General features: G+C 45.3%; 2 protein-coding genes and 1 pseudogene across 4 annotated transcripts in view; 1 reads left to right on the forward strand and 2 right to left on the reverse strand.

Annotated features, from left to right (window-relative positions):
• Window positions 1-86: 86 nt before the first annotated feature.
• Window positions 87-27,604, forward strand: part of LOC109375062 (UDP-glucuronosyltransferase 1-1-like) — a 40,001-nt gene continuing 12,483 nt past the window's right edge. Inside the window, exon 1 of one of the 3 annotated variants that reach the window (XM_019630218.1) lies at window positions 87-1,003. In XM_019630218.1, coding sequence (XP_019485763.1) covers window positions 149-1,003 — 855 coding nt within the window. In that variant the 5' untranslated portion in view covers window positions 87-148. Of the gene's footprint in view, window positions 1,004-9,512; window positions 10,448-18,771; window positions 19,692-27,604 lie in introns of those variants that run through there. The other 2 variants (XM_019630208.1, XM_019630198.1) reach the window with 2 other exon arrangements.
• On the reverse strand, window positions 12,953-13,342 carry LOC109373923 (NADH dehydrogenase [ubiquinone] 1 beta subcomplex subunit 4 pseudogene; annotated as a pseudogene).
• LOC109373930 (dnaJ homolog subfamily B member 3) lies at window positions 25,200-25,639 on the reverse strand. The gene is given in 2 exon segments (XM_019628200.1): window positions 25,200-25,261; window positions 25,264-25,639. Coding segments are annotated over 2 exon segments (438 nt in total).

Here is a 27,604-nt window from a genome sequence, read left to right on the forward strand (position 1 = left end):
TGTGTGTGTGTGTGTGTGTGTGTATGTGTTATGAATGTATGAAAACACGCCCTCTCAGGGCAGGTTTTATACCTGAACATCTTCCACTGTCTGTATTTCACAAGCTTCAAATCCAAGCAACTGAACTGCTCTGGGTGGCACCTATCCGATGGCTCCTGCAATTTTGACTGGCTTCCTCCCTCTTTGTGTGTGTCTCCTGCTGACACCCGCCTTTGCCCAGGCAGGGAAGCTGCTGGTAGTACCTATGGATGGGAGCCACTGGTTTACCATGCTTTCGGTTGTGGAGAAACTCACCCACAGAGGGCATGAGGTGGTTGTAGTCATGCCAGAGGTGAGTTGGCACATGGGAAAATCATTCAATTTTACAGTAAAGACTTATTCCACATCCTATACTGCGGAGGATGTGGCTCGTGAGTTCAGGATTTTCTCTGACTATCAATGGAAAACTCGGGCAAAAAGTTTATTTTCTATGTTAATAGGTTCGCCCAACAAGATTTTTGAATACTTTTTTTCACGCTGTAAGAGTTTGTTTAATGACACAAAATTGGTAAAATATATAGAAGAGAATTCTTTTGATGCGGTGTTTCTAGATCCTTTTGATATGTGTGGCTTGATTGTAGCCAAATATTTTTCGCTCCCATCTGTGGTCTTCACCAGAGGAGTATTCTGCCACTACCTTGAAGAAGGTGCCCAGTGCCCCAGCCCTCTTTCCTATGTTCCTAGAGAGCTCTTTGGGCTCTCGGATGCCATGACTTTCAGGGAAAAAGTATGGAATCACCTTTTCTACTTGGAGGAACGTTTAGTTTGTGGACATTTTCTCAAGAATGCTTTAGAAATTGCCTCTGAGATTCTTCAAACGACTGTCACACCATACGACCTCTTCAGCCAGGCATCCATTTGGTTGTTACGAACTGACTTTGTTTTGGACTATCCCAAACCTGTGATGCCCAACATGATCTTCATTGGGGGCATCAACTGTCACCCGGGAAAGCCATTGTCAAAGGTAAGTTACCTCTCCTTTAGCACGTTCAGAACAATCTGTCTTTGCACAAAAAAGAAAAACAAAGATTCCTTATTGAACTGTGATTTGCCATGCACGCTAGTTGCAATTCGAATTTCTTCCAAGTTCCACAAATTATTTTGTGCCAATTCATTGACTGCTGTGATAGCAAATTTTGTAAAGCTGTGCTCTTTAATGCCTATGCATATATGATCGATACAATTATATATAATTTCCAGGCTGCATTTTTCAACACTGTTTTTGGAAAACTACTGAAAAACACAGTAAGCAATGAAACTTCCTTTTTTGTTAACCCAACGTCACTCCTACAGGGAAATGCTCTTAACATCTCTTCTGATTTTTCTGAAATTATTTTACATATATGCATACATCTATTGTAAATTCTCGCACTCATCTTATGAAAATAAAATCTGGTATCAGACTGGACATGTTGCTCTTTACCTTGGTTTTTCACTTGCCAATAAGTCATGGGCATTTTTGCAGTCAATACATACAAATCTGGGATATTCTTATTAAGAGTTGCATAAAATTCTTTACTTCGGATGCACCATAGTTTATTCAAGTAACTGATATTGACTGATAGTTAAGAATTTTTTTCCCTTTTTCCTTTTATAAATAAGACTGTACTGGATGTTTTAAAATAAGGTCTTTACATTCATATAGTTCCATATTCTTACTCTTATTGTAGTAGGCTAGAGTTCTTAGGGGTAGGGTTGCTAGGTCTAATGGTATGCACACCTTACATTTTAATAAATTTGACAAATTGCTTTCAAAATATTGAACAATCTGACACTTTGGCCAACAATATATGGGAGTTCTAGTTTTTTCATACCCTCTCCAGCTCCAGATGTGCTTAAACTTTTACTTTGTTGGTATGAAAATTCTCCATAGCTGCTTCAATTTTCATAGATACATGGGCCATTTGCATTTTCTCTTTTGTGAGTTATGTATTCACATTCTTTATTCATGTTTTGGAGGACTATTTGTCTTTTTATAGCTAATTTCTACAAGTCTCTTGAGTATTAGGAACCTTAAAACTTAGCTGTTTATATGTATTGCAAATATTTTTTCCTTGGCTATTCTTCGTGTTTTGTCATACAGGATTTTTATTTTTGGGTAGTCAAACTGGTTTTTTCCATACTGTGTCTTAATGTTTTTTAATCCCTCCAGTATAATAGTTTTATTGTTTTACAATGAGAACTTTACACAGTATACAAATCTAACTTTATTATTTTTCTAAATGGATAGTCCATTGTTCTAATATAATTTAATTAAAAAACCCTATTCTTCATCTATTGAATTAAAAGGCATCTTTATCGTATGTTGGATTTCCATACTTATTTGCATCTGCTTTTGAACTCTCAGTTTACAGAAGGGAGACACGAGACTGGTCATTGTAAGGGGTCACATGACAAGTGAGAAATTGCTAGCGGCTGAGAAGACTTTCAGGAATGAGGGTGTCAACTGTGTGGTTTTCAGTAGCTTTCTTTGTGCTGAATTGAGACAACACTTGCCTTAGGGACCATTGATCTTCATGAAAGTTTTGCTCTGTGAAACGGCCTGGCATTTAGAGCTGCCATAGGGGTGTGGCATCAGGGATGGGGTCTCAGGCTTGCTTTGATATAAAAGAATATCTGAGAACATAGAAAGGGAGACCAGGATTCAGCAGACGTTGCAAATACGAGTTGGAAGGTAACACTGATTGGGAAGGGCGTGGGGCTCCGGACAAAAGTTGGAATGAATGTTGGGCTCAGACTTCTCTGGATCTTAAAGAAGCAAGATGACCCCAGCTGATATAGACTTGACTCTAGAGTTCACAAGATCCCTTTGCATATTTTCTCCTTTCCTATCTCTTCCATCCCTCTTCCTTGCAGCTTCCCTGTTACTTTTTCTCTCTGTTCCATTCCCCTTCTCTATCTCCTTTCCCACCCATGTCTTTCCTTTCCTCACCATAAATCCTGCCACACAGAGTGGGCAACAAGAAAGAGCATCCCACTGCTTGCCTCATGCTGGCAGGCATCGGTAGTTAATAAATGGGCAGTGAAGTTATACCCCGAGTCATGCTTTAAACACTGGAAGCCTTCAGAAGGGGGTGCCGAATAGTGTTTGAGCACATGGGCTCTGGGGCCACCCAAGCCTGAGTTCATACATCCCTGGGCTTTGACACTTAACAGAGTCGTAGCCTTGGGTAAGAACCACAGCTTCTAAATAGGTTACATAGGGATAGAGCAGTGCCACCACACAGAGCTCTTTTCCAGATGAAATACAACGCTGCGTGTTAGAGTGTTTGGGAGGCGGCAGAATCAGCGATAGCCATAACTCGGTGGGTGATGTGCATTTTCCCGCCAGTTATCTCCAGTATTAGCATTAACCATAGGATCAGGCTCTTTTCACAAAAACCATGATCAGATGTCAATATTCTTTTCTTTTGGGGAGGATCCCATGAGTTATTTTACCCTCAGATGGGTGAACTGTCCCTGTAGGGAGAGTTTACAAATTGAATATAACAAAGGCTAGCATAGCTTGGCGTTATTATTAGTGCGTTTTGCAGATAATGGGACTGAGGCATGAGAGGTGACGTTACTGGCCCATGGTCATGGCTCTGGGAAGCAGGGAAGCCCAGATTTGAACCCAAACATTTTCTTCACAAAGTTGAGATATAATTCACAGATCATAACTTTCACCCTTTATAAAGATACAATTCAGTGGACTTTAGTATATTCATGAATATGAGCAACCATCTTCACTCTCTAATTCCCCATCACTCCAAAATGAAATCCCATGACCACTGGCAGTCACTCCCCGTCCTCCCCAGCCCCTGACAACTGCGAATCTACTTTGTGTCTCTGTGGATCTGCCTCTTCTGGATATTTCACACAAATGGAATCATGTGGTATATGGTCCTTTGTGAGTGGCTTCTTTCAGTTTTCAAAGTTCACCCGTTTTGTAGCATGTATCGGTACTCCATTCCTTTTAATGGCTGAGTAATATTTCATTGTGTGGGCATATCATATTTTGTTGATCTGTTCATCAGTCCATGCTCATTGGGTTGTTCCCAATTTTCAGCTATGATGAAAAATGCTGCTACGAACACTCGTGTACAATGAACCCAGGCATCCTGATTTTAGAGCCCTTGTGCCTATCCTTCACGTCTGATGCCTCCCTCTGTAGAATGGAGACTTTTCATAAAATATCTTGCCTGTGGCCTTTTGGGAAGTTATATGCCTTGAAATTGGCCAAGGCTGTGTTTGACTTACATCACATGGTGTGTAATCACTCTGTGAACATGGCACTTGTTGGTTTTGTGGTATTACAGAATAACATGCAGTTGACCTTTATTTTCATTATTTGTTCTATGAACGAACAAATACCCATTATGAGCCTTCTGTGTGCGTGGCTTGCCGTCCAATGGGGAGCTAGACATTAATTAGTTGCAAATTATGAAACATACTTTGGAAGGAAAGTAAAGGGTACAAAGAGAAGTGGTTATAGGGGACCTTGCAGAATGAAGAGGAGAGGCCTTGAGCAGTCGGGGGAGGAGAGTGCCAAACAGAGAAGACAGCTGGGGCAGCACAAGGCCAAATGTCGTGAGGTCTTTAATGTTTGGCACGCAGATATGTTCTTCCAGCTTCACCCCTGTAATCGAGGGTCTTTTTATTATTGTAAATGCAGGCAAGTGGAAGTCCTATTTAACATCTCTTCTGAGTAGCTCCTTTGTCATGGCTGCTTAGTGGCCTGTGTCCCTCTCTGCTGTTCCTGGCCCCAAAGATCATCCCCCACATTGATGCAACCTTCCGCCGTCCCCCATGGGAAGTCGTAGACACACCCACTATAGTAAGACAGGTGCCCACTGGAGATGTCTGGCCGGGCAAGCCATACTTCTCTGGACTACCCTGTCCAGCCATGGGTGATTCAGTCTTGACCATGTTGGACCTGTACCAAGACTTGGGTCCAGAGCACTGATTTCTGTAGCCCCCACCCCACGGCCTGTCAGATGGGTTAAATTGCCTCCATGTCCCAAACCACATATACTGTCTAAGTCACTTGATGAGCTCAACCATAGTGGATGGACCAATTCACATGTAGCTATATTTGTATAGCTATTTAATAAAACATGCATTAATTTTATTTTGCCATTTTTGTTTTCTGGATTCAGTAAATGTCTTTTTTCAGGTCTCAAACATTTTCCAGGTCTTTTTAAATCTGGTAGGTCCAGGCCCCATTACTCATGGATTATGGGTAATTCAAGGGTCAACCTTTCTAAACATCCTCCTGTTCGTATCATGATATCACCCCTACCACACACCTTTACGTCTCCCCTCTACCTAAAATGCCTGGCATTCTCCATTTGATCTTTGGGAAATCTCAGGTTTTATCCCAGGGGGTACGTCCTTCTGTCCTCTGATATGTCCATTATGTCCCAAGCTAGGTCATTGGGTCTGTAGGAATCCTGGAGAAGACTTTGACCTTCGCCTGGACACTCAGTGATGCATGAGGACCCCGTGAGGCCTACACCACCCAGAGCAGGCCTGGCACTCTAGGGCAGCTCGTATTTAGAATGTCCCTACCATGTGATTGGCAGACATGCCAGATTCTTTTTCTTATTGTCCTGTGTGCATGTACACACACACACACACACACACACACACACACACACACACACACCATTCTTAGAAATAGTCAAACCTCATAAGGAAAAGGAGAAATGCTTTCTAAAACCTTCTTAATTTGCACGGCATCTCTCTGGTGATGTTTTAGAAAGTGGTGTTAGTTCTTTTCTCCCTTCTCTTGCCTCCAACAAATGTCCCTTTGGGCCTGCTGGGAATAAGAACAGGACGCACAGCCAAACCCCATGTTTTTTTGCAGGCCTCTCGTTTAGCAACACAAACACCAGAGCAAGGCTGTGCTAGGAAGGACCCGGGCCAAGGTTCTCAGCAGAGTGGGGTCCAGGAAGAAGCTCATGCTCCTCCTACCTGGACACACTTGCTTAAGCTTTTCTCCCTCCAGATGTACTGTTCTTAGAAAGAGCCTGCTGATCTCGTGCCTGCCCTGGAGGGGTGGACCTGCACTGTGCTCCGTTGTGACCATTTTGGGGTCTTCTTGCTGTCTAGATGGACCCAAACCTGGATGCTGCGACTCTCCTGGCTCTGATCACTGGAGCTAAGAAACCCCGCTTGTGCCCTTTTCCCAGGAAGGCTGCAATGAATTTGGATCTTGGCTGCATTCTTGGGGCCAGGCCTGTGCTTGGGATTGTCCCTTCCTTCCTGTTCCTCAGGCATTTTCTCCTTTCCCAGATCTCAACATGCCTCCTGAGCCAACAGGCATGAGTCAGGACAGGAGTTCGCGTGCTAGCTGGGCCATGCGTGACAAGCTGTGGGCGAGTCTTTCTAGCCATGCCAGGAACCGCCTCTCCCTTGGGCAGCCCGGTTCCCATATCTCTCACCCTCTTGGACCTCCCTCCGCAATGTGGGTGGGACAACCCTGACCTTCTCACCCTGGGTCCCAGTTGAGAAACCTGAAAATCAGATCATGCCCAAGACTGGATGGCAGGGCTGGAAGCAACACCAGGCTTTCAGGCTCCCACTCCAGGGCTCTCAATGCATGCTGGTTAGACTTATACTTCTCAAATTTTAGTTTCCTAAAGGCAAGTGGCACATTACACGTCCACAGTGTCATTGAGCGTCTTTTCTTATAAAAGAGTGCGTGGTTCCTTAAATGTTCTAGTTCATGGCTGACTCCTCACAACTTAAAAAAAAAAAAAAGAAATGAAATGAAATGTGAGAGTAAAACAGATAGGCAAATCAAAAGTGAGCCCATTCATTCAGCAAGCTGTTATCCAGTGCCTACTGTCTACCAGGCAATGTTCTAGACACCAGGCACACAGCAGAGAGCAAGATGAACTGTCACTGCCCTCGAGGTGCTCCTTTCTAGTTTCGGGAGGCGCTTATAAATAAACAGCAGGTTAGGTGGCGGTGAATAGGATGGAGCAAAATACGGAGACTGACGTGGCTGCATAGTGATGGGCTGGCTGTGTGACAGTGGGTTCGTCAGAGGTCTCTTTGAGATAATGCTGACCAGACCTGGAGTGAAGCGGGGGAGTGAACTGTGAGGACACGCAAGAAGGAGCTGACATCTTGGTTTGTACTGCTATCTGGAGCAGGGACTGGCACACTGCAGCCCGTGAGCCAAACGCAACAGAGCCATGCCCCATTGCTCAGTGTTGCCTATGGGTGCTCTCCTGATGAAACAGCAGAACTGAGTCAACGCCGAAGAGACCAGATGGGCCACAAAATCTAAAATATACACTATTTAGGTCTTTACAGAAAAAAAACCCCCAAAATTGGCCAGCCCATGATCTAGAACAGTGATTCTCAAAGTGTCTTCTGGGAACCCTTAGGATCCCGGAGGCCCTTTCAGAGGTCTTTGAGGTCATACTGTCATCGTAGTACTAAGACGTTATTTGCTTTGTCCATACTCATTTTCTCACGATGGTCCTGTGGAGTTTTCCAAAGGCTACCGATGTGTGATAATGCTACAGAGAGAGTGCAGAGGCAGGTAGGACAGTCCTCTGTCATCTATGAGGTCAGACATTAAAGGGGCTTGTTAAAAAGGTCAAGCAATGTCACTCCTTCGGCTACTTTCTTTGTTTGTTTTGGGAAATACAGTTATTTTTCAGAAAAAAAAGTGTTATTTATGTGAACGTGTAATGGGTTTATTCTTGTTATTTTAAATACATTAGCGAGGATGTGTTTTTAAATGTGCCAGTTTTCATTTCTGAAACAGTCTATTTGGGTAGACATTACCCACATCAACAGAAGTTTTGGGGGGCCCTTACTCATTACCAAGAGAGAGTATAAAGGAGTCCTGAGACTGGAAATGTTGAGAACAGCTAAATTAGAAGTAGCCAATTTTCCTCCTGAAGCTGCAGAAGTTACCAAAGAATACATCCCTTTCCTAGGCAGCAAGCCTCAGTTTCTCACCTGTAGGAGGCTGGTCAGCCCTGCATTCTGGGGTTTGTACTGCATGAGATGATGGGTGAGTGTTATTGATTGAATGGTGTTTCCCCCAAAAGGTATGTTGACGTCCTAACACCCGGTACCTCAGAACGTGACCTTATTTGAAAATACAGTCGTTGCAGATGTAATTAGTTAAGTTAACTGAGGTCCTTTATGACTGATGCCCTTACATAAAGGGGAACTTTGGACACAGACACGCCATGTGCAGATGAAGGAAGAGATGGCATGATGCTTCCACAAGCCCTGAAACACCAAAGATGGCTAGCCAACAGCCAGGAGCTGGGAGAAAGTCTGGGACAGCCCTTGGAGAGGACCAGCCCTGCCGACACCTTGATCTCAGACTTCCAGCGTCCAGAACAGTATGAATAAACCTCTGTTGTTTGGGCCACCCAGCATGGGGTGCTTTGTTACAGTGGCCCTAGGAAACTACGACAACGGGAAATAGAAAGCGTTCTGCAGATGTCAGGGGTCCCTGGAGCCACCTTCTTGCTTCAAGAGCTGGCTGGTTGAGTCACGGCCATCAAATGCCCTGTCACCTGATGCCTTCCCATTGTTTTATACTTCTATGTTTTCTTCTCTTCTTAAGTTCCCGCCTCCTCCCCTGTCCCTTCTTGCTGGTCCTACAGTTCTTGCATTCACAACACAGGGTTGTGAGACATTTTAGGAGCTAGTTTTTGACCACCAGCTTGCCCCTCGGTTCATACCACATAGGGCCTGGCTGCCTGGCTGCCTGGCTGGAGCCAGAGGGAGCCCCTCTGAGGGACCTGTACTCCGCTCACCTCACAGCCCCCTGGGGGAGGTCCTGAGGCAACTCCCCCCCCCCCTCCCGCAACGGTGCAGGTGCAGAGCGGTGAGGTCACACAGCTCAGAAGTGCAAGCCAACTCCAGAATTTGTGCTTTTCACTGCAAAGTGGGAACCGGGGTCTCAGAGCACATAACCGTTAGGATTAGATTCTATCTTCTGATAAACAGCAAACCCCAACAACAGTGGCATAGCCAAGAGGAGGGAGTGGGAAGTTCTATCGGACTCCCCTGTGCCCCGCTGCCCATCACTGTGCTAAGCTGGATTTGGAGGGAGCGGCTCCAGTGTTTTGTTTTGAATCATGAATCGAGCATCTGTTCCCACTTGCTTTCTGCTGTGAGGAAAGCCTTGACAAAAACATGGAGAAGTATTGACAGCTGTTCAGCTATGGATGTCATCCTCGAAGCTGAGGAATCCAGATTGCTCAGGAGAAAGGGCTGGGGGCGGGGGGCGGGACTCTCCAAGATGTCCTCAAACTGGAGAGGAGAGGCAGGTTGATGGGGATGAAGAGAAAAATTAAACCCACAAGCTCAGGTGAAAGAGCTGATACGGGATAGAGTTGGTTCAAGTTGCCTGTGAGCTTAAAAATGGTTAAATATTTATTTAGCTTCTTGCACATCAAAGGGCGCAATTCAGAGCAGGGAGAGGTAGGCGGGGTCTGTGAGAAGGACTAATTCGTTTAGGGAAAATCGCCAGGAGCCCTGTGGTTTAGTGAAAGTGAACTATTTTTTTCACATTCCCATCAACATGACCTGCCTTCTCCAAGCATTTCCGAGACTTTCTGCAGGGATTTTCCTGTGTGTGCTTTGGGGCGTGGTTCTAGGGGACAGGCTGCTGGTGGTCCCGCAGGATGGAAGCCACTGGCTCAGTATGAAGGACATAATTGAGCTTCTCAGCGACAGGGGACACGACATCGTAGTGGTAGTGCCAGAGGTGAATTTGCTTCTGAAAGAATCCAAATACTACACAAGGACAGTCTACCCGGTGCCGTATGACCAGGAAGAGCTGAAGGCCCGTTTCCTCTCCTTTGGAAAACAGCACTTTGCTGAGAGATGGCTCCTGAACGCTGCCCAGACCGAGTACTGGAACAACATGATTGTCGTTGACATGTTCTACATCAACTGCCAGAGCCTCCTGAAGGACGCTGCCACCCTGAGTTCCCTCAGGGAGAGCAAGTTCGATGCCCTTCTCACAGACCCGGCCTTACCCTGCGGGGTGATCCTGGCCGAGTACCTGGGCCTGCCCTCCGTGTACCTCTTCAGGGGCTTCCCGTGTTCCCTGGAGCACGCATTCAGCAGAAGCCCGAGCCCCGTGTCCTACATTCCCAGGTGCTACACCCAGTTCTCAGAACGGATGACTTTCTCCCAACGGGTGGTCAACTTCCTGGTTAGTTACTTGGAGGACTTTCTGTTTTACTGTCTGTATTCCAAGTACGAAGACCTCGCATCAAGTATCCTCAAGACAGATGTGCACTTACCCACCTTGTATCAGAAGGGCTCCATCTGGCTGTTAAGATACGACTTTGTGTTTGAGTATCCCAGGCCAGTCCTGCCCAGCATGGTCTTCATTGGAGGGAGCAGGTGTGAAAAGCAGGGCGTCCTGTCTCAGGTCGGTGGCTTTCTTTCTTTTTGATTGCCCTGTTTCCTCGTTCATTTGGCTCTTCCAGCGTACTGTCACCTGGGAGGGCTGCCTGGAGAAGGAGATGCCAGATTCGGAGGGGGCAGAGAGCAGAGGCTGGGGTTTTGATGAAGACAGGACCCCTGCTTGGCCGCAGCAGGAGCTAGCTTTAGCTAGGTAATCTGGGGACAGTCACAGAACCATGGAAGGCGCTTTAGACGTTTCCTGGCCAAAACCTACCCTTACTTGTACTGGAAACAGGTTAAGGCCTGACTGAGAGGTCACAGAGCTAAGAGGACAGCTTAGCTCAAAACCTGTTCTCCCAACTCTGTGTCATGCTTTTCCCCTGGCCCTAAACCTGGGGTCAGCAGACTGCAGCTGGGGGACCAAATCAGCCCAGAGGCCTGTGGCTACATGGCCTCGAGTTAAGAATGGTTTTTATATTTTTAAAGGGATGTTAAAAACAACAACAAGGAACAGGTGACAAGAGGTGTGTGTGGCCTGCTAGGGCTACATAGTTACTATCTAACCCTTTACAGGAAAACGTTTGTTGACCCCTGACCTGAGGCACGTACTTGTAGATACCCTCCTGACATAGGGGAGGGCCCAGAGCTACATTGGAAAATGAAAACTTGCGAGTTTGGGGGTGTTTTTTTTGAGAGAAGGGGATTCTTATTTTAATATTTACACCTTTGAAAGGCATCAGGTCACAGTCTTTCACACCAGAATTGTTGTTTTCAATGCATTTTTCCTTGGAAAGAAAGCCTCAAATAGGCCCAAAGACCCTTTCTAGCCTTTGACATAGGCAGATTGTTTTGTTAACACAGTAAACAGTAGCCACGAGCCACAGGGCCAGGGGTGATAAACATAATTGGGCCAGTTCCAGGGAGCATGGGGCATGAAATACAAATCTCTTATGCCAGGAAAATTTAACTAAGACGTTAATAAGCAAAAATGTAATACGAAACATTAGGCATAAGAAAGAAAAATATCATTGTTGGTGCATTGGTACCCACCATCCTATTTTTGCAAAAACGAGTTGTATTTAATCATATTGAAAACCACACTGTAGTGAATGTGTTTTTTTTGAGCCCCACGTAGCTTTATCTGTCCTTGACTTCTATTTGTATCTCAATTGTGGTCCCTACATGTCACCACAGAGAACATTTTGTGCTACAATAAGTAATTATCAATTTCTATTTGTAATTATTAGAAGTTAAATCACAGTGATCAAAATCAAGTTTCTTTCTTCAAATAATCAAACCATTTCAATGCTCTGGAAAAAAAATGTGCACATTGGAGTGACGGAGATATTTTGGAATCATACAGAGGTGGTGGGTGTACAACATTGTAAAGGTACTAAATGCTACTGAATTGTTCAAAATTGTTCAATTTAATTTTGTTATGTGACTTTACCTCAATAAATTCTTTTAATAAAAGAAGATACATTGTAGATCAGAAAAAAAATCTGATTTATAGCTCAAAGAACCCCACACTCCTTGGGCAAATATCATGATCAGGCGATATATAAAGTAAACAACAAACAGGGCCAATAAAAATTTGAAAACACATTTAACTTCAGAAATAATCCAAGAAATTCAAATGAATAAGCAATAAAACTCAATTTTGCATATCCAATCAGCAAGCATGTTTTGTAGGTCACTATTGGCCTGACTTAAAACACATACTCATATTTCTTTCAAAACTGTGCATAGCCTTTCGGAAACCAGAGCCTGGCAAACGTTCCTTGGGTATGTTCTGGTTCACAGCCTAGGAGAGTGTGCCCATTCTCAAGGCAGCCTGTGGGCTCCCAGTCACTGTGGGAGAGCACAGTGACATGCCTTTCCACTCATGCCCATGTCCGTGTGACTCTGTCACAATCCCCGGCCTCCTCTGCCCAAGGGGGGACTCAGCCACCTGCGAGGGCTTCCCAGTGTTTATGCCTAATTTGCCTTGGAAAAGCCCCTCTGCCACCTGGCTGGTGGTTCCCACGAGGAGGCCCTCAGAGGCTGGGCCGTGGGGCAGCCATGGATGTTTTGAGGTCACTTACCGCAGCCCTGCCCAGGGCCTCTTCCCAAGCCCTATGAACATTGTCACCTGGCCCCAAAGCAGCCACGTTCTCACAGGGGCCTTTCCCTCTGCCCATAGGGGCTCCAATCCAAGCCAGGTGCTAGAACACTCACTCCGTCTGTTGTCATTCTTGCTTCTTAGTCGAGACTCATCTGTCCCTTGGCTAACCTCTTTTCCTATCGGGAGGCTCAGCTTTCAAATGATCTCCATCTTAGAAGAGATTTTATTGGGTTGTCAGAAAAGTCATGTCATATTTTTTTCTATGTTTTTCGCTGCAAAAATGAGTCATGACTTTTCCAACAACCCAATAGCTTTGCATGGATTATTTAATTATTGGGAGGACCATTAGAGTGTTTTTCTTTTTCTTTTGAATGATTAATAGAAGATTTATTTAAACAATAATGCATAGAGTCATCATGGCCAGACTTAACACGAGATGTTAAATGTTTGATCTCATTCTCCTTCCCGGATAAGTTTTTCTTTCCTATCTCTGTCAGTTTTGAAAACGTAATAACAGGAGAAGAGAGGCCCAATTCCAACCACAGCTCCTAAGAGCGAGGTCTTGTGGGTGGGTCTGACATTGGGATAGACATTTGCTGAACTTGTGCAGGTCCAACGAGTCCAGGCAGGATCTTCGATGAGCCCTTGGCGGTTGGGGTTATTGTACCAAAGCAGGCACCCCCTTTTAAGCTGGGATCTTACAGCCAACCACTAGGCTTGCGCTTTCTGGGTTTCTGGAGATGTGTCGTACTCAGCTGGGTCGAGGGTAGGGGGCAAGGTGGCCAGGAGCAATGGCTCATACTTGGGGAACTTCATCTTGGGATCCCAGCACTCTACGATAACTTGGAACATTTTTCTTAGAACAAAGGAATTCAGAGAAAAATTCTAGTGTCTTCCACTTGCAATGCAGAGAACTGCTTAAAGTGTCGAAAGGACAGGTTTCTACTGTCCCTGTTTGGGCCACACAGACCTCGGGGACAAGTCCTGGCCAGAGCTGAGGCTCCCGGACCAGCACATCCTCTCTGCCCAGCCTGCTCTGCAGTAGGGAATGGAGGAGAGCACAGCGAGCCTCAGTGAGGGCGGAGAAAGGCCACCTTTGCCTTCCCTGAGGCTACAGGGTCCCTCCCTTGTTTCTATTACATTAGTAGAGTAAGAACTGTAAGACTTGGATGTGAACCTGGCTGTGTGGCCGCGGTAAGGCGCTTAACTGAGTGTTCACTGCTCCATCTGTGAAACGGGAACACTCAGGAGGTCGTGGCGACAGGCAGGTGAGATCAAGTTCACGGGAGAGCTTTGAACATTGTAAATGCAACACAAATGGGGCCGGACTGTGTTAGGCTGGCATACGAGGATGGAGGCCCCTCGGACAGGAGGCAGTCCAACTCCCTCTCGTAAAGGAGCAACCTGAGTGAGCTGCCTAAGGCCACAGGCTGCGCCACGAGCAGTGACCCATTCCCTGGTCACCCTCCCACCTGAGGTCACGTGTTTGCCTCACACTCTTTATAGGGATGTGGAAAGCAGCATTCTCACAAAGGGAAGACAGAAAGCTGAGTGATGATGTGACCAGCCTCCTCCTGGTCACGTGTATAGTCTTGGACTTTGCCACTTTGCCACCTGAAAATGGTGCTGATGCCTCTTTCAGGGTTGTTCGCGGATCAAATGGACAGCATGTGAAAGTGTGTCTGAGAGAGCTTTGCAGGCTGTCAGAGCGGACAAGGTTCCCACCCGTCTCTTCTGTGGACTCCAGCTCAGTAGAGGCTGAAACGTTCTCTCTGTGAGGTGATAGAAACAACATGGCTGTCTCGCACCGGGCTTTGGGGGGCATTTTCCCAGGAAACTAGATCCCAGTTTCTCAGTACTAGCTTTTCTGTTCCCAAGTTTCCCCCCTCTTGTGTTCTGGAATCACCTAGATAGTTGTTCTCAAATGAGGGTGATTTTGCCCCTCCGCGGGCCAAGTCTGGAGACATTTTTTGGTGTCACATTTTTTGGGGGTATGACACTGGGAAACCATGTATACTGTTGGTAGGACTGTAAATTGGTGCAGCCATTATGGAAAACAGCATGGAGCCTCCTCAAAAAATTAAACACAGACCTTCCATGCCATCCAGAAACCCCACTTCGGGGACCATCTTCTGTGGGCTGTCTTCTTGCTGCGAGTGCCCTCTAGTGGGCACTTTTATAGTTTCCACTATATCCTCACATCTGCTCTGCAGCTTGGCCTCAGGCCCTCACCTCTCACAGACAGGCTCGGACTAGGACACCACCAGTCCACGTTGACCCCTCTAAGTCAGTCCCTACTTCTTTGCAAGAGGGACATTTCAGGAACACAAAGCCAGCCATACCACACCAATGTCAGTGGCTGGCTGCCCCAGGACCCCCCAACCCGCTTGGCACACAAGGCCCGTGGTGAGCTACTTCCTAGTTATGGGTTGAATTGCCACCCCTCCAAAAAGATATGTTGAAGTCCTAACCCCCAGCACCTCAGAATACGACCTTCTTTGGAGGTGATCTTCACAGAAGTAATCAAGTTAACATGAAGTCGTTAGGGTGGGCCCTGGTCCAGTATGACTTGTGTCCTTACAAAAGGGGGAAATTTGGATAGAGAGACAGACATTCACAGAAACAAGACAATGTGAAGACACACACAGAGAGGAGGTGGACGTGTAAGTGGAGTGATGCATCTAAAAGCCCAGGAGGACCAAGGATTTCAGGGAACTGGAAGAGGCAGAGAAAAGTCCTCCTCTAGAGCCTTTGGAGGGAGTGTGGCTCTGCCGACACCCTTATTTGGACTCTGCCTTTCAGAGTGTGGGACAATACGAGTACATTTCTGCTGTCTTAAGTCCCCCGGTTTTGGCACTTGTTACAGCAGCCCCAGGAAGCAAACACAGCCCTCTTTGCTTTCTACCTCCTGCTTCCTGCACTTGCGTGCTCCATGAGTTTCCCAAGTCATTTAGTTCTCTTACCACTCAGAATGCTTGCTGCGATTTCCATGCCTCTGTGCAGGAGGTTGGCGGGGGACATCAAAGCATTTGAGAATGCGCTTTAGGAGCTGGGTATGGCACGACTGTGGCTTGTCCCCATGCAAAAGGCCATAAAAATGGATGTTGGGAAAGGTGCATGCAGTCTTTTGGCCCTACTCGCCATGTGAAAATGGACCCTGGGCTTGGACGTCTTCCCTGTCAACAGATAAAGGGCCACATGGCCTGAGCTGGCTCATCACCGTGTGTGGGAATACCTTTCCCTGTTTCAGGCTTTGTCTTTGTTTGAAGCGTGTGCGTCACATGACACCTGGCCAACCCCACTGTTGTATCTGTCCTTCGAGGGGAGGGGATGGGGTCTCTCTATGGAGGCACAGGAGGGGTGCCCGTGGGCGAACTGCTCTGCGTCCATGGTCTTAGGCACCTGGTCACCATGAGAGGTCACTGTTGGAGCTGAGTTGGCTGTGTCTCTTCTCTGTGGAAGTAAAGTATTGTTGCACGCAGTGCTTGACTGTTGTTACGTCCTTCTTGGCGACTCCAGTAGCACCAGCAGTGGGCAGAGGGGCTGGGCTTCGGTCCCTGGTGGCTGGCACAGTGATGATCTTCACTATGCTCCGTGGATCAGGGTCCGCCCCTGGAATTGACAATCGGTGCCCAGTAATCTGCTCTGACAGTTTGGTGCAGCCAGCTGGGTCACCAAGGAAGCACACCATCGCGTGGAGGAAACGTGGGCTTCTCAGTGTAGTTCACTGCACCCCAGGCAGGTGCTGGCTCCCCTGGGGGATGGGCTGATGGGGGTGCTGGCCACCTTCTGGCCATATGGTGACAAATGGGATAGTCTCCCTGTTAACAGGGAGAGCTGGTGCAGCGGGTGAGGACAGATGTGCAAGAGATGGCACTAAGAAAAGCAGGGACACTCTACTCTGGCCATTGGCCAGTCTCCTGCTCCCATGCCACCCACTCTGCTGCTCCCCTTTAGTTTCTTCCTGCTTTTGCGTGCTCTCTAGTGCCATTAGGCAGTTAAAAAAAACCCAAAACATTTTGCAAGAGTTTATAATCATTGCCTGTGAGAGCACTGGTCTGATAGGAGCTACTCCTGTATTACCAGAAGCCAAAAATGCTTCTAGGTGAATTGTAAAAACAAATTTTTTTTCTGTCATGTTGCAAATCCCAGTGAGATTTTTGTTTGGCCTTGCACTAAATCTATGGTTTAATCTGGGACAAAATCAAGACCACTACAGTGTTACATCTCCCTCTCCAGGCTGTTGCATGCTTCTTCATTCATTCTGTCTAGATTTAGACTCATATCTCCAATTGGAGCAGAAAACACACCACCACCATTTCCAATCCCCTAGGTACACCCCCATCTTCTTACTTGGCTTATAATATCTGGTCAGGTTAGGTTGTAAACACAAGGCAGACGGAAATAGTGACGAAAGCTAGAAAGGTGCCCTGCTATACTCTCCAACAGGCGTCCAGTGCAGTTGCAGCTGGACAGGGAACAGGGACTATGGAGGCACGAAGTCAGAAAGACGGTGAACCAGCTCCTGTAACTTGCTGCTCCTGCCACCAGATACAGTGGTGGTTAGAATCCTAAATGGCAGCTTCTCTTGCTAATGATAATAACAGCAGCTGCAGCACCAGTAACAAACTTGAAGTTCCACCTCCCCAGCCGACGGCTCCATTCTCTCTCCGGCTGTTATGGACCTAGTGGAGGGCACGAGTGGCCGTGGGCTTCACACACACAAGCAATTTTGCACGGCTGTAGGATTTAATCTGTGAGTAGAGGACAGAAACTGAGCCTTGGGGGAAAATGCAGTTCTGTGGTTTAGACAGACAGAGGGTCCAGAAAAAAGAAAGCAGAGAAGTTGCTATTAGAGAGGCAGGAAGAGAACCAGGATCCTGGGCTCACAGCCCACAAGGAATGGTTAAACCAAACGCTCCCTGCATGGTGGCAGCTGGTATTACATAGGAGCGTCTTGGCATGCACGCGTTCGTCCAGTGGTGGAATCTGTCATCACTATAGATCTTTCATGGGGGTCGCCAGTCATGGCGGCCTGGGCCTGGATGTTGTTATGGCAGAAGCCATGGATGCAGAAGCACACACACAGTGAGAGAGAAAGTTGGATAACGCCAGGAGCCCACCCCATCATCCCCAGGACAAACAGATAGAGGAGATGCCACCACCCTGCTGGACACATATGAGAGTCACCTTTGTGGAGCAGGACTGGCCTCATGTCACGTGACCCACGTGGATGCACAGGGCCCCGCCCTCAGAGGGAACCCGCAAGTTATGCAGCCCGTCCTGTTCTGGAGAAGCCATCATTATGAGGCTTTAGGACTGTAAATGACCTTGGAGAAAAGCCTGAACATAAACTGCAGGATGTATTAAAGGCCCAGGTTAAGGTACATCCACCCCTAAACAGACTAGCAGAAGACCAAGGTCTTCATTCTAGAGAAGAATAATTCAGACAGAGCCTGGCCTGAGGCTAGGTGACAGCTCCCTCCCGCCCTGCGGTGAGCAGGCCCTGGGGGTCGGTGCTGTCTGACCCCACTGTGTCATTGCTAAGGGTCGTCTCACCCACTTATGCTTAGATAACAGCAACTCTTATACCATGAGGTAGGGATATAGGATTCTCAACAAACCCTTGTGCTGTCTTCATCAAGTCTTGAGTTTAGGACCCCTCCAGATATGTCCACATTTGACAGCTGCTTCAAGTAGACTCTCCCCTGAACATTGCAAGAGATGTCCTTGTGTGGAAGAGGAATGCAACCAGAGAGCCAAGGCCCGATCCACATTAGAGAAGCTCTCTAAGCAATGTTATATATTTTGGGGGATGTGCTCTGTGTTACCCACCAGTGGGAGGAAAGCGTGTTAAGAGTTACCAAACAAGGTCACATCCAGCAGAAAGGTTTTGGTCGGAGACTAGGCATTGGGGACGCCTCGGGGCTCGGTCACATCCTATAGGATGGTTAAGAGAGCAGCAGGTGGCGAAGAAATGAAATGGGCACCCCCAGCCTTGTTTTGGGATGATAAATAGAAGAGTGAACTAGAATGTCCCCCAAGGGAGAGCAGCAGAGTCAGATGAATTTCTCCAAAATAAGGGAGAGGGATGTCTACCTAGGAAAGGCAGAAGGGTGAATGGCTAGTGGGGAAGGGCAGGGAAAGATTCATTCTGCAATGATTAACAAACAGAGGGCACCATACCCTCCAATGATGTGCTATCCTGTTAATAAGTTTGACGATAAGATAAAGACAAGGAAAACAAGTGTATGAGGCACAGCCTGCCCTGGAGAGTCAGCTGCTTCTGGCGTCCGCCGAGATGGCTGCCCGACTCCGGTTTCCACTGCCGGTGCTCGCGGGGCTGCTGTTCTTCCTGTGCGACAAGCCCTGGGCTGAGGGCGGCAAGGTGCTGGTCGTCCCCATGGACGGCAGCCACTGGCTCAGCATGCGCAAGGCCGTGCAGGAGCTCCATGCCAGAGGCCACCAAACAGTGGTCCTTTCGTCAGATGTGACCCTGCACGTCAAGGGGGAGGACTTTTTCACCCTGAAAACCTATGCCACTCCATATACTCAGGACGAATTCCAGTACATCATCCTGGGCCGGACTGAACAGATGTTTGAAAGAGCGCATTTTCTAAAAACTTTTTTCAACTCTATGGTAATTTTGAAAAACGTATCTTCGGTCTTTCAAAGGTCTTGTGAGGAGCTGTTGCATAACAAGGATCTGATTAGGCATCTGAATGCCAGTGCTTTCGATGTGGTTTTAACGGATCCCGTTTACCCCTGTGGGGCCGTGCTGGCTAAGTACCTGTCGGTTCCTGCTGTGTTTTTTTTGCGTTCCATTCCATGTGACTTCGATTTTGAAGGCGCACAATGCCCAAACCCTTCCTCATATATTCCCAGGTTATTAACAAAGAATTCAGACCACATGACATTCCTGCAAAGGGTCAAGAACATGCTGTTCCCTCTGAGCCTGAAGTATATATGCCACATTTCTTTAGCTCCTTATGCAAGACTGGCCTCTGAGATTCTTCAGAGAGAAGTGTCGCTGGTGGACATCTTCGGCTATGCTTCCGTATGGCTGTTCAGAGGAGACTTTGTATTGGACTACCCCAGGCCGATCATGCCCAACATGGTCTTCATCGGGGGCATAAACTGTGCCCACAAGAAGCCGTTGTCTCAGGTCGGTATTGCTGCCTTTATCCAATCAGTGTGCCAGGCAGAACACATTTTATTTTTAAACGAATTCTAAGTGCTTATTTATCTGCCAATCTTTCTGTAGATTTCTACCTTTCGTTCTCCTGCTACCAGTCTTTGGTGAGATAAATTGTTCAAGTGCCTCCAGTGGTGTAGTTACGGTTTTTCAATGGCTATTAAGAGGAATGAGAGCAAGGGTGAAGGTTTATAATGATTGACAAATGATGGCGTGATTCAACCAAGGTTGTCCTTTTGTAAAGGTCACTGTCTTCATGGTTGCGTAATTTTCTTCGGCTGTGTGGGAGCAGAGAAGTTGAGTTGTGAACTGATACATCAGAGGGTTTTTGCTTGTGGGTGTTCAGTGGAAGGATAATGAAACGAGCAAATTGAATTTGTTGACATGATCATTTTTAGTGATCCTGTCTCAGAAAGGACTAACAGAAATACAATGCAAGAAGTCACGTATGTTGTCTAAAATTTTTAGTAGGCATGTTTAAAAGAAGCAAAAAAGTAGGGCTGGCCAAGTGGCTCAGTTGGTTAAGAGCTCGCTCAAGAGTGCGAGCTCTGAGCAACAGTCGTTCAAGTCCCGGCCCAATCTGAGCTCCCGCTGAGCTGCCAACAGGTGGCAGGATGGCTCAGCTAAAATAAATAAATAAGTACCATTATTAAAAAAAAAAAAAAGCAAAAAGATGTTAATTTTAAAAACATATTTTATTCAACCAAATATATCCCAAACATTATCTTTTCAACATATTCTCAATATAAAGTTATTAATGAGGTATTTTACATTCTTTTACTTTCTAAGTCTTCAAAATTTGGTATGTATTTTACACTTACAGCATATCTCACTTTGGACTAGCCACATTTCAAGTGCTCAATAGTCATATATCACTAATGGCTACTACATGGGACAGCATAGGATCAACATCTGTAAATGTTCCATAGATACACCTAAAAATGTATGTTTTCAAATTTTCTATTAAATAACTCAAATGCCCAATTCTGAAAAAGATGTCTTAAAATATTCCCTATTTAACTGAATTTTGCTCAATTTGTATTTGGAGCTTTAATAGTTTTTGCTTTATACATATAGTTGCAAGATTAGTACACATAATTTTATGACTGCTATATTTTCTTCATAAAGTTTGCCTTAAAATTTTTTTTAAGGTTTTATTGGGGAATTGGGGGAGGGGAACAGATAAGTTGCTGTCCTTTTGTTCTTCAATCTAGTTGTAGAGGACGTCGCTTCACTGGCTCATGTTGGTATTATCATTGCGCTCTTCCCAGGTGAGGCAGTTGCTCGCTGGCCATTGGACGGCCACTCATGGTGGCTCACAGCAGCTCACGGTGGCTCACGCCCGCTGCCGGCCAGCCCCACTGCAGCCTCACGGCAGCCCAGCTCCAGGTAGAGCTGTTGTTCACCATCTTAGCTGTAGAGGGTGCAGCATCACTGGCCCTCATGTGGGATCCAAACCTGGGCCCTGCTGTTCAGAATTGGCATCCCAAGCCAACTCAACCAATGTGCCACTCGGCCGGCCCCCAAATTTTTTAATTGTGGTAAAATACACCTACCATAGGACTTACCATCTTAACCATTTTTAAGTGTACACTTTAGTAATGTTAAGTACATTCACGTTGTTGTACAACTAATCTCCAGAACTCTGTTTATCTTGAAAAACTGAAACTCTATAGCCATTAAACAACAACTCCCCATTCCTTCCCCTCCCCAGCCCCTGGCAACCACCAGTCTACTTTCTGTCTCTGTGAATTGGACTACTCAGGTACCTCATATAACTGGAGTCATACAGTATTTGTCTTATTGTAACTGGCTTATTTGACTTAGCATAATGTCCTCAAGTTTCATTCATGATGTACTTACTATATTTCAGAATTTTCTTTCTTTCTAAGGTTTTCAGCTATTGTGAATAATGCTGCTATGAACATGGGTATATAAATATCTCTTTAAGATCTTACTTTAAATTCTTTGGGGTTTATACCCAGAAGTGGAATTGCTGGATCATGTGGTAATATTATTTTTAAATTATAGAGGAACTGCCTTACTTTCCACACTGGCTGCACCGTTTTACATTCCCACCAACAGTGCACAAGGGTTCCAATTTCTCCACATCCTCTCCAACACATTTTTTGCTTTTTTATTATTTTTGATAGTAGTCATCCTAATAGGTGTGAAATGGAATCTCATTGCAGTTTTAATTTGAATTTCCTTAATGATTTGTGATGTTGAGCATCTTTTTGTGTGCCTATTGGCCATTTGTATATCTTCTTTGGAGAAATGTCTATTCAAGACTTTTGCCTATTTTTGAAATGGTTTTTTGTTGTTGTTGTTGTTGTTATTGTTATTGAGTTTTAGGAGTTCTATGTTCTGGATATTACTCTCATATCAGATAAATTATTTGCAAATATTTTCTCTCATTCTGTGGGTTGCTTTTTTACTCAGTTGATAGTGCAGTTTGATGCACAAATTTAAACATTTTTCATGAAGTCCAATTTGTTTATTTTTTCATTATCTGCGCCTTTGGTGTCATATCTAAGAATCATTGCCAAATCCAACATCATGAAGCTTTGTCCTATGTTTTATTCTAGGAATTTTATAGTTTTGGGTTTTGCATTTAGGTCTTTGATCCATTTTGAGTTAATTTTTGTATATGGTGTTAGGTAAGGGTCCAACTTCATTCTTTAATATGTGGATATCCAGTTTCCCAGCAACATTTGTTAAAAAGATTGTCTTTTCCCCCATTGAATGGTCTTGGGACCCTTGCCAAAAACCATTTGACCATATATTTGAAGTCATCTTTTACTTTTAACTTGAAAAAAAATAACTTCATAAAAAGTTTGCTTAAAAAGTTTTTAATAACATTTTTAAAAAGTCTCTTTTGATAGTTTTCATGTAGTAATTGCATCCATTCACACAATGTATACATACTTGATTTTATTCCTTCCATTTAGTGTAAACTCATTCTTTTTGCATTGTTTCTTTTTTCTTTTTTTTTTTTAACAAGTTTTTGTTGTTGTTGTTGACTTGGGAATTGTCTGGTACTTTTCCATTTCCATGTCAATGCAGTGTAGTATCTTCAAATCTCTGCTCTCCTGCCTCCCTTTCACTTGTGATTCACTTGGGATCCCTGTGATTACACTGAGTTTACTCAGATAATCCAAGATGATTTCCTTATCTCAAGATCCTTAACTTAATCATATCTGCAAAGTCCCTTTTGCCATGTAAAGTAGCATATTTACAGGTTCCAGGGATTAGAATGTGAACATATTTGCAGGGCCATTTTTGTGTCTGCCATGTACAGTAAGCCTACAGTTAAACCCAGATCTTATTGAAAACTTGAAAGTTTTACTCTAAGTTATTGAAATGTTCGTTCTGGTTTCTTTGGGAACACCTGTCATCCATAGATTTCTATTTTCCAGTCTCTGTCATTATCATCTTCCTCTCTAACTTTATCTCCTCTATTTTTCCGATGCATCATGGGAGAGTACCCCTGAAAGAGTGTATTTGTATCACTGATTTTACTTTCTACAATATCAGTTGTGATGTTTATTACTTTCAACGTGCATTAATTTTTTTTTGCTTACAAGTCAATTACTGTCTCCCCAATGATATGAATATATTTATTTTCAACAAATAACTTTGTTTTCATAAAGCTCCAAGGTAAACAATTCCTCTGAATTTTGTCAAATATAGATAACGTCAAATGAAGCACTGTTCCTGGTCTTACGTAAATATTATTATCCCCTAAATGAGATCCCCTTAGAGAATTCCACCTTAGCAAAGCTTATTTCTGATTGGGTATACTACACGTTTCATATTAGTAGCAGAAAGAGTTTTATGTTACTAAAAAGTCCAAAATTCAGCTGATAAAGGTGAATAGGCTATTTCATCAATGAGGCCACTGACAACTTCACAAATGTAATCACACTAGATTGTTGGTAATTAAAGTTATACTGAAAGGGCTTAAAGGTGAGTGGGAAAAGAGAAAATGAAGAGACCACGTGTTTATTGATAAAGTAGGATGAGAAAGTGGAATTAGAATATCCCAGAGAGGTAAGCAGTTGGGTAAAGGATTTCCTAAGATGGGGAAAGTCTCTCTTCCTGTTTGGTTTCACAGGGGAAGACGACTATCCTTTAATGGTTATTTGAAGACAGCCTTCTCTCTTCCAAATGCTTTCCCTTGGGTGAGGTGAGCAGAACTAAGTCCAGTCTATGTGTGGAGCTCCCGCCAGGGCAAGTGTTTGGCTATCTGGATTCTGCTGAGATGGCCACAGATCTCCAGGTCTCTTGGGGGCTTGCAGAAATGTGTCTCTTCCTGCCTGGTGTCTCTGTGGGAAGGTGCTAGTTTTTCTAAGGAGGGAATCCACTGCAGGGGACTTGAGATGGTCATCTTTGCAACAGAGGAAATGCCTTTTCCCCCTGCTCTCAAAGCCCACTCAAACCCTTCCATAAAAGGTGAATGTTGATATATAGGTCTATAGTAGTGTGATTATTTGAACCAAGACATTTTAAAAGACATTTTCAATTTTGAAAAAATTTTTAAATAAAATGCTTTACATTTCTGTAAAAGAGAAACTTCCCACTTAGCAGCACCAATTCAGGACATATCAATGCTGTGTCTACCTTCAGCTATTAGAACTAGCCAGAGCTGTTAAAGAGCCATAACGTCTGCGTGACCCCGGTGTGCCAGACTCTTACTGGACCCAACTGAAGAGTTCCCTGACCACTGAACAATGGGGACTTATTTTCATCAATTGTGCAGATACAAATGCACCGACTCTGTCCTTTTTAGTGGTCATTGTCAACCCTTAATTGGCATATCTACCACGAAACTGTGCACCCTTTTCCTACCACTTCAAGAATCCTGATATCCTGAGCTCACAGTTCAAACAAAATGGAAGCGCAAGACTCAAGGTGCTGCGATGAGCATTTTGTCTCGTACTATGAAATCAACACTGCCTGCCTCAGGATTATATTTAATAAATAGCAAAGCGCAGACAGACATTTACAACAGTTGTTACGACAAGCAGGTCCTATGTGCAGTGGTCCCAGCAGTAAGAATGAACAGGTGTTGGCATGCATTGTTCATAAATTCTTCAGTACCTTATTCTGAAGGTAGAGTTCACTTGCATCCTTCAGAAAAACGTCCTGCTGCTCCTCACAACGTACTCTCAGCTCAGCAGGGACTGGATTTACTGGGTGTCAATATGCAGCAACTGCTCTTTGCCGTTTATTGTCAAGGACTTCAACTCTCCGTCTTCTTCCACTTCCACCCTTTCTTGGCCATTCTCGAGAATTCTCTTGGTGGTGATGTTTTTGCCATGAATGATTTCGGTGGACGTCGACATGGATTTGAAGTTACCCGCCCCACCGCGACCACAAGACATGGAGAAAGAAGAAAGGCCCCCAGGCCCCAGGGAAGCAAAGGAATCAAATCCTGTATCAAAAGAAGGAAAACCACCCCCACATGCTGGAAATTCATGGAAGGTGGAGAAAAGGGGTGCAGACCCTCTGCTTCTGCTTCCCCAGGAGATCCTCCGACCCCCGAAAATGTTCTCAAGCGGGCCTCTGAAGAAGTCAAAAGAAAATGGGTCCTGGCTACCAAAAAACTCCCTGAAGACCTCGGCTGGGTCGCGGAAGTTGAAGACATATTCGAAGGGGTCTTCGAAAGGCCCTCCACCGCCTCCGCCGTTGTCCTTCACTCCCGCCTCGCCGTATCGGTCATAAATGTCCCTTGTCTTGGTGTCTGACAACACCTCGTACGCCTGGGCCACTTGTTTGAACCTCCTCTCCGCCTCCTCCTTGTTCCCCGGGTTTTTGTCGGGGTGCCACTTGAGCGCCAGCTTGCGGTATGCCTTCTTAATGGCCTCAGACGAGGCCTGGCGGGGCACGCCCAGCACCTCATAGTAGTCCACCATGTTGGACGGCCCGCACGGCCCACGGCCCACGGCCCACGGGCACACGGAGCACCGCAGCCGGCAGACTCGGGGCGCGGCCTCGAGTGCCCCGCGAGGCCGTGCTGCCCGCAGCGGCGCCCCTTGTGACGTAACCCCAGCTCATTGGTCGAGGCCGCATCCCAGAATGCAGTGCTTGGAGGAGCTCTGTGAGGCACTTCCGGAGAGCACAGAGGCCCCGCCCACCCAAGGCCCCGCCCACTCACCGGCTCCTCCCACCCCACCTCCTGTCTTGCTGTGAGCTCCAAACAGGGTACGAAAGAGAGGAGTTTAACCCGTGGAGAATGATTTTCTTCAAGTCGGGTTTCCGTTAGGCTTCCCCTTGACATTAGGTACAGGTAAGGCGATAAGAGTAAATTTAGTCTGACCCTGGGGTGAAGGACAGTCATAGCGTTTGTCTAGGACATCCGTTCCCCAACTCTGGCTTCAGGACCTGTTGGCTTTTGAGCATGTAGGTTATGCATATGGATACTTACTCCATTAGAAATTAAAACAACAGGAAAATTCATTCGTCAACTTAATAACAGTAAACCCATTACATGCTATATATTGGGTTGTCAGAAAAGTCATGATGCATTTTTGCAACAAAAGTAAAAAAAAAAAGTCATGACTTTTCCAACAACCCAATAGATCATGGTTTTATGGAAAAATAATTTTCAAAACCAACATTTGGTGAAGAGTTTTATTTATTTATTTATTCACATCTCTAGCTTAGTAGAAAAGAGCTAGATTCTTATATCTGCTTCTGCATTCTATCTATTGCTATATCACATGTCCTGCAGCCACTGGGAAACACCACTGTACACTTAGGAGTGAATGAGAGTGAAAAAGTCTAGTATCATCATTACAGAAGCAGTTGTGATTTTGCAAAACTCCCCTGAAAAAGTCTTGGGGATCTCCAGAGTGACTTGGCATATAGCAATATCAAAATGATTAAAACTTGCTGGCCCTGTTTACAGTGTTGTGGCTAAAGTTGAGATGCAGTGATTAATTCCACTAAAACTGCTATAACATGACCACGACTTTATTTTAGGCATTTCTTGACATCTGACTTCTCTCCACTTTTTCCTTGTCTCTCTGACACTATATTTTTTGCTTTGATAAATGCTGAGGCAACACCGATAAAGGTCACTTAGCTCTAAAGGGAAAATGATTAACCAATGAACTCTAACATTTCATCATAAAGGGTAATAGATACAAAAGGGTGCGTGTGCTATATCACCAGAATAAACTGCTGACTTTATATCACCTTGAGAGACTGAATGAAAAGTCCTGGATTTGGCACTTGATAAGCAGTAGTAAGAAGCTGATTAGGAGTAGAGTTCAGTGTGAACAGTGAACAAAGCAATGTGGGAAAGTACAAAGCATGTTTGGAGAAGAGTAAGTGATCCAGAAGGCTGGAGGGAAAGAGGCAGAGGGAGAGGTCAAGCAGAAAGGCTGGAGAGGAAGAATCAGGTTGAAGAGGTGGGCTGGGTTCATTCCAGGGAGTTCTGAGGGCAAGGCTGGAGAGTCTGAATTTTAGTCTGAGCCCTCGTAAGCTGCTGACCAAGGTTTCAGGGTTAGGGCCATGCAGGGGACAGCTGATGCCAGCAATCAGAAGGGATTGATAGGAGCTGGGGGCATTGGGGGCTGAGGCCCTGAACCAGGACCATGGCAGCTGGGACTGAAGAGTGGTAGAATCATCTGGCTTCAGTACTTCCTTACTTGGATATGAAGTGTAGAACAAAGGGAGAAGGGGAGTCACATCTATACAAAAACACTTACCAAGTGCTTGTGGTCCGCAAAACCATGGAGTGGCACCTGAATGAGAGGGTGATTCCAAAGCTTCAGCTGAAGCCCTGCCTGTAAGGAATACATACATGTGTGTGTATATGTATATATATATATATATATATATATATATATATATATATATATATATATATATAT

Source organism: Hipposideros armiger, unplaced genomic scaffold (genome assembly GCF_001890085.2).
Source record: "Hipposideros armiger isolate ML-2016 unplaced genomic scaffold, ASM189008v1 scaffold_17, whole genome shotgun sequence".
Classification (NCBI taxonomy): domain Eukaryota; kingdom Metazoa; phylum Chordata; class Mammalia; order Chiroptera; family Hipposideridae; genus Hipposideros; species Hipposideros armiger.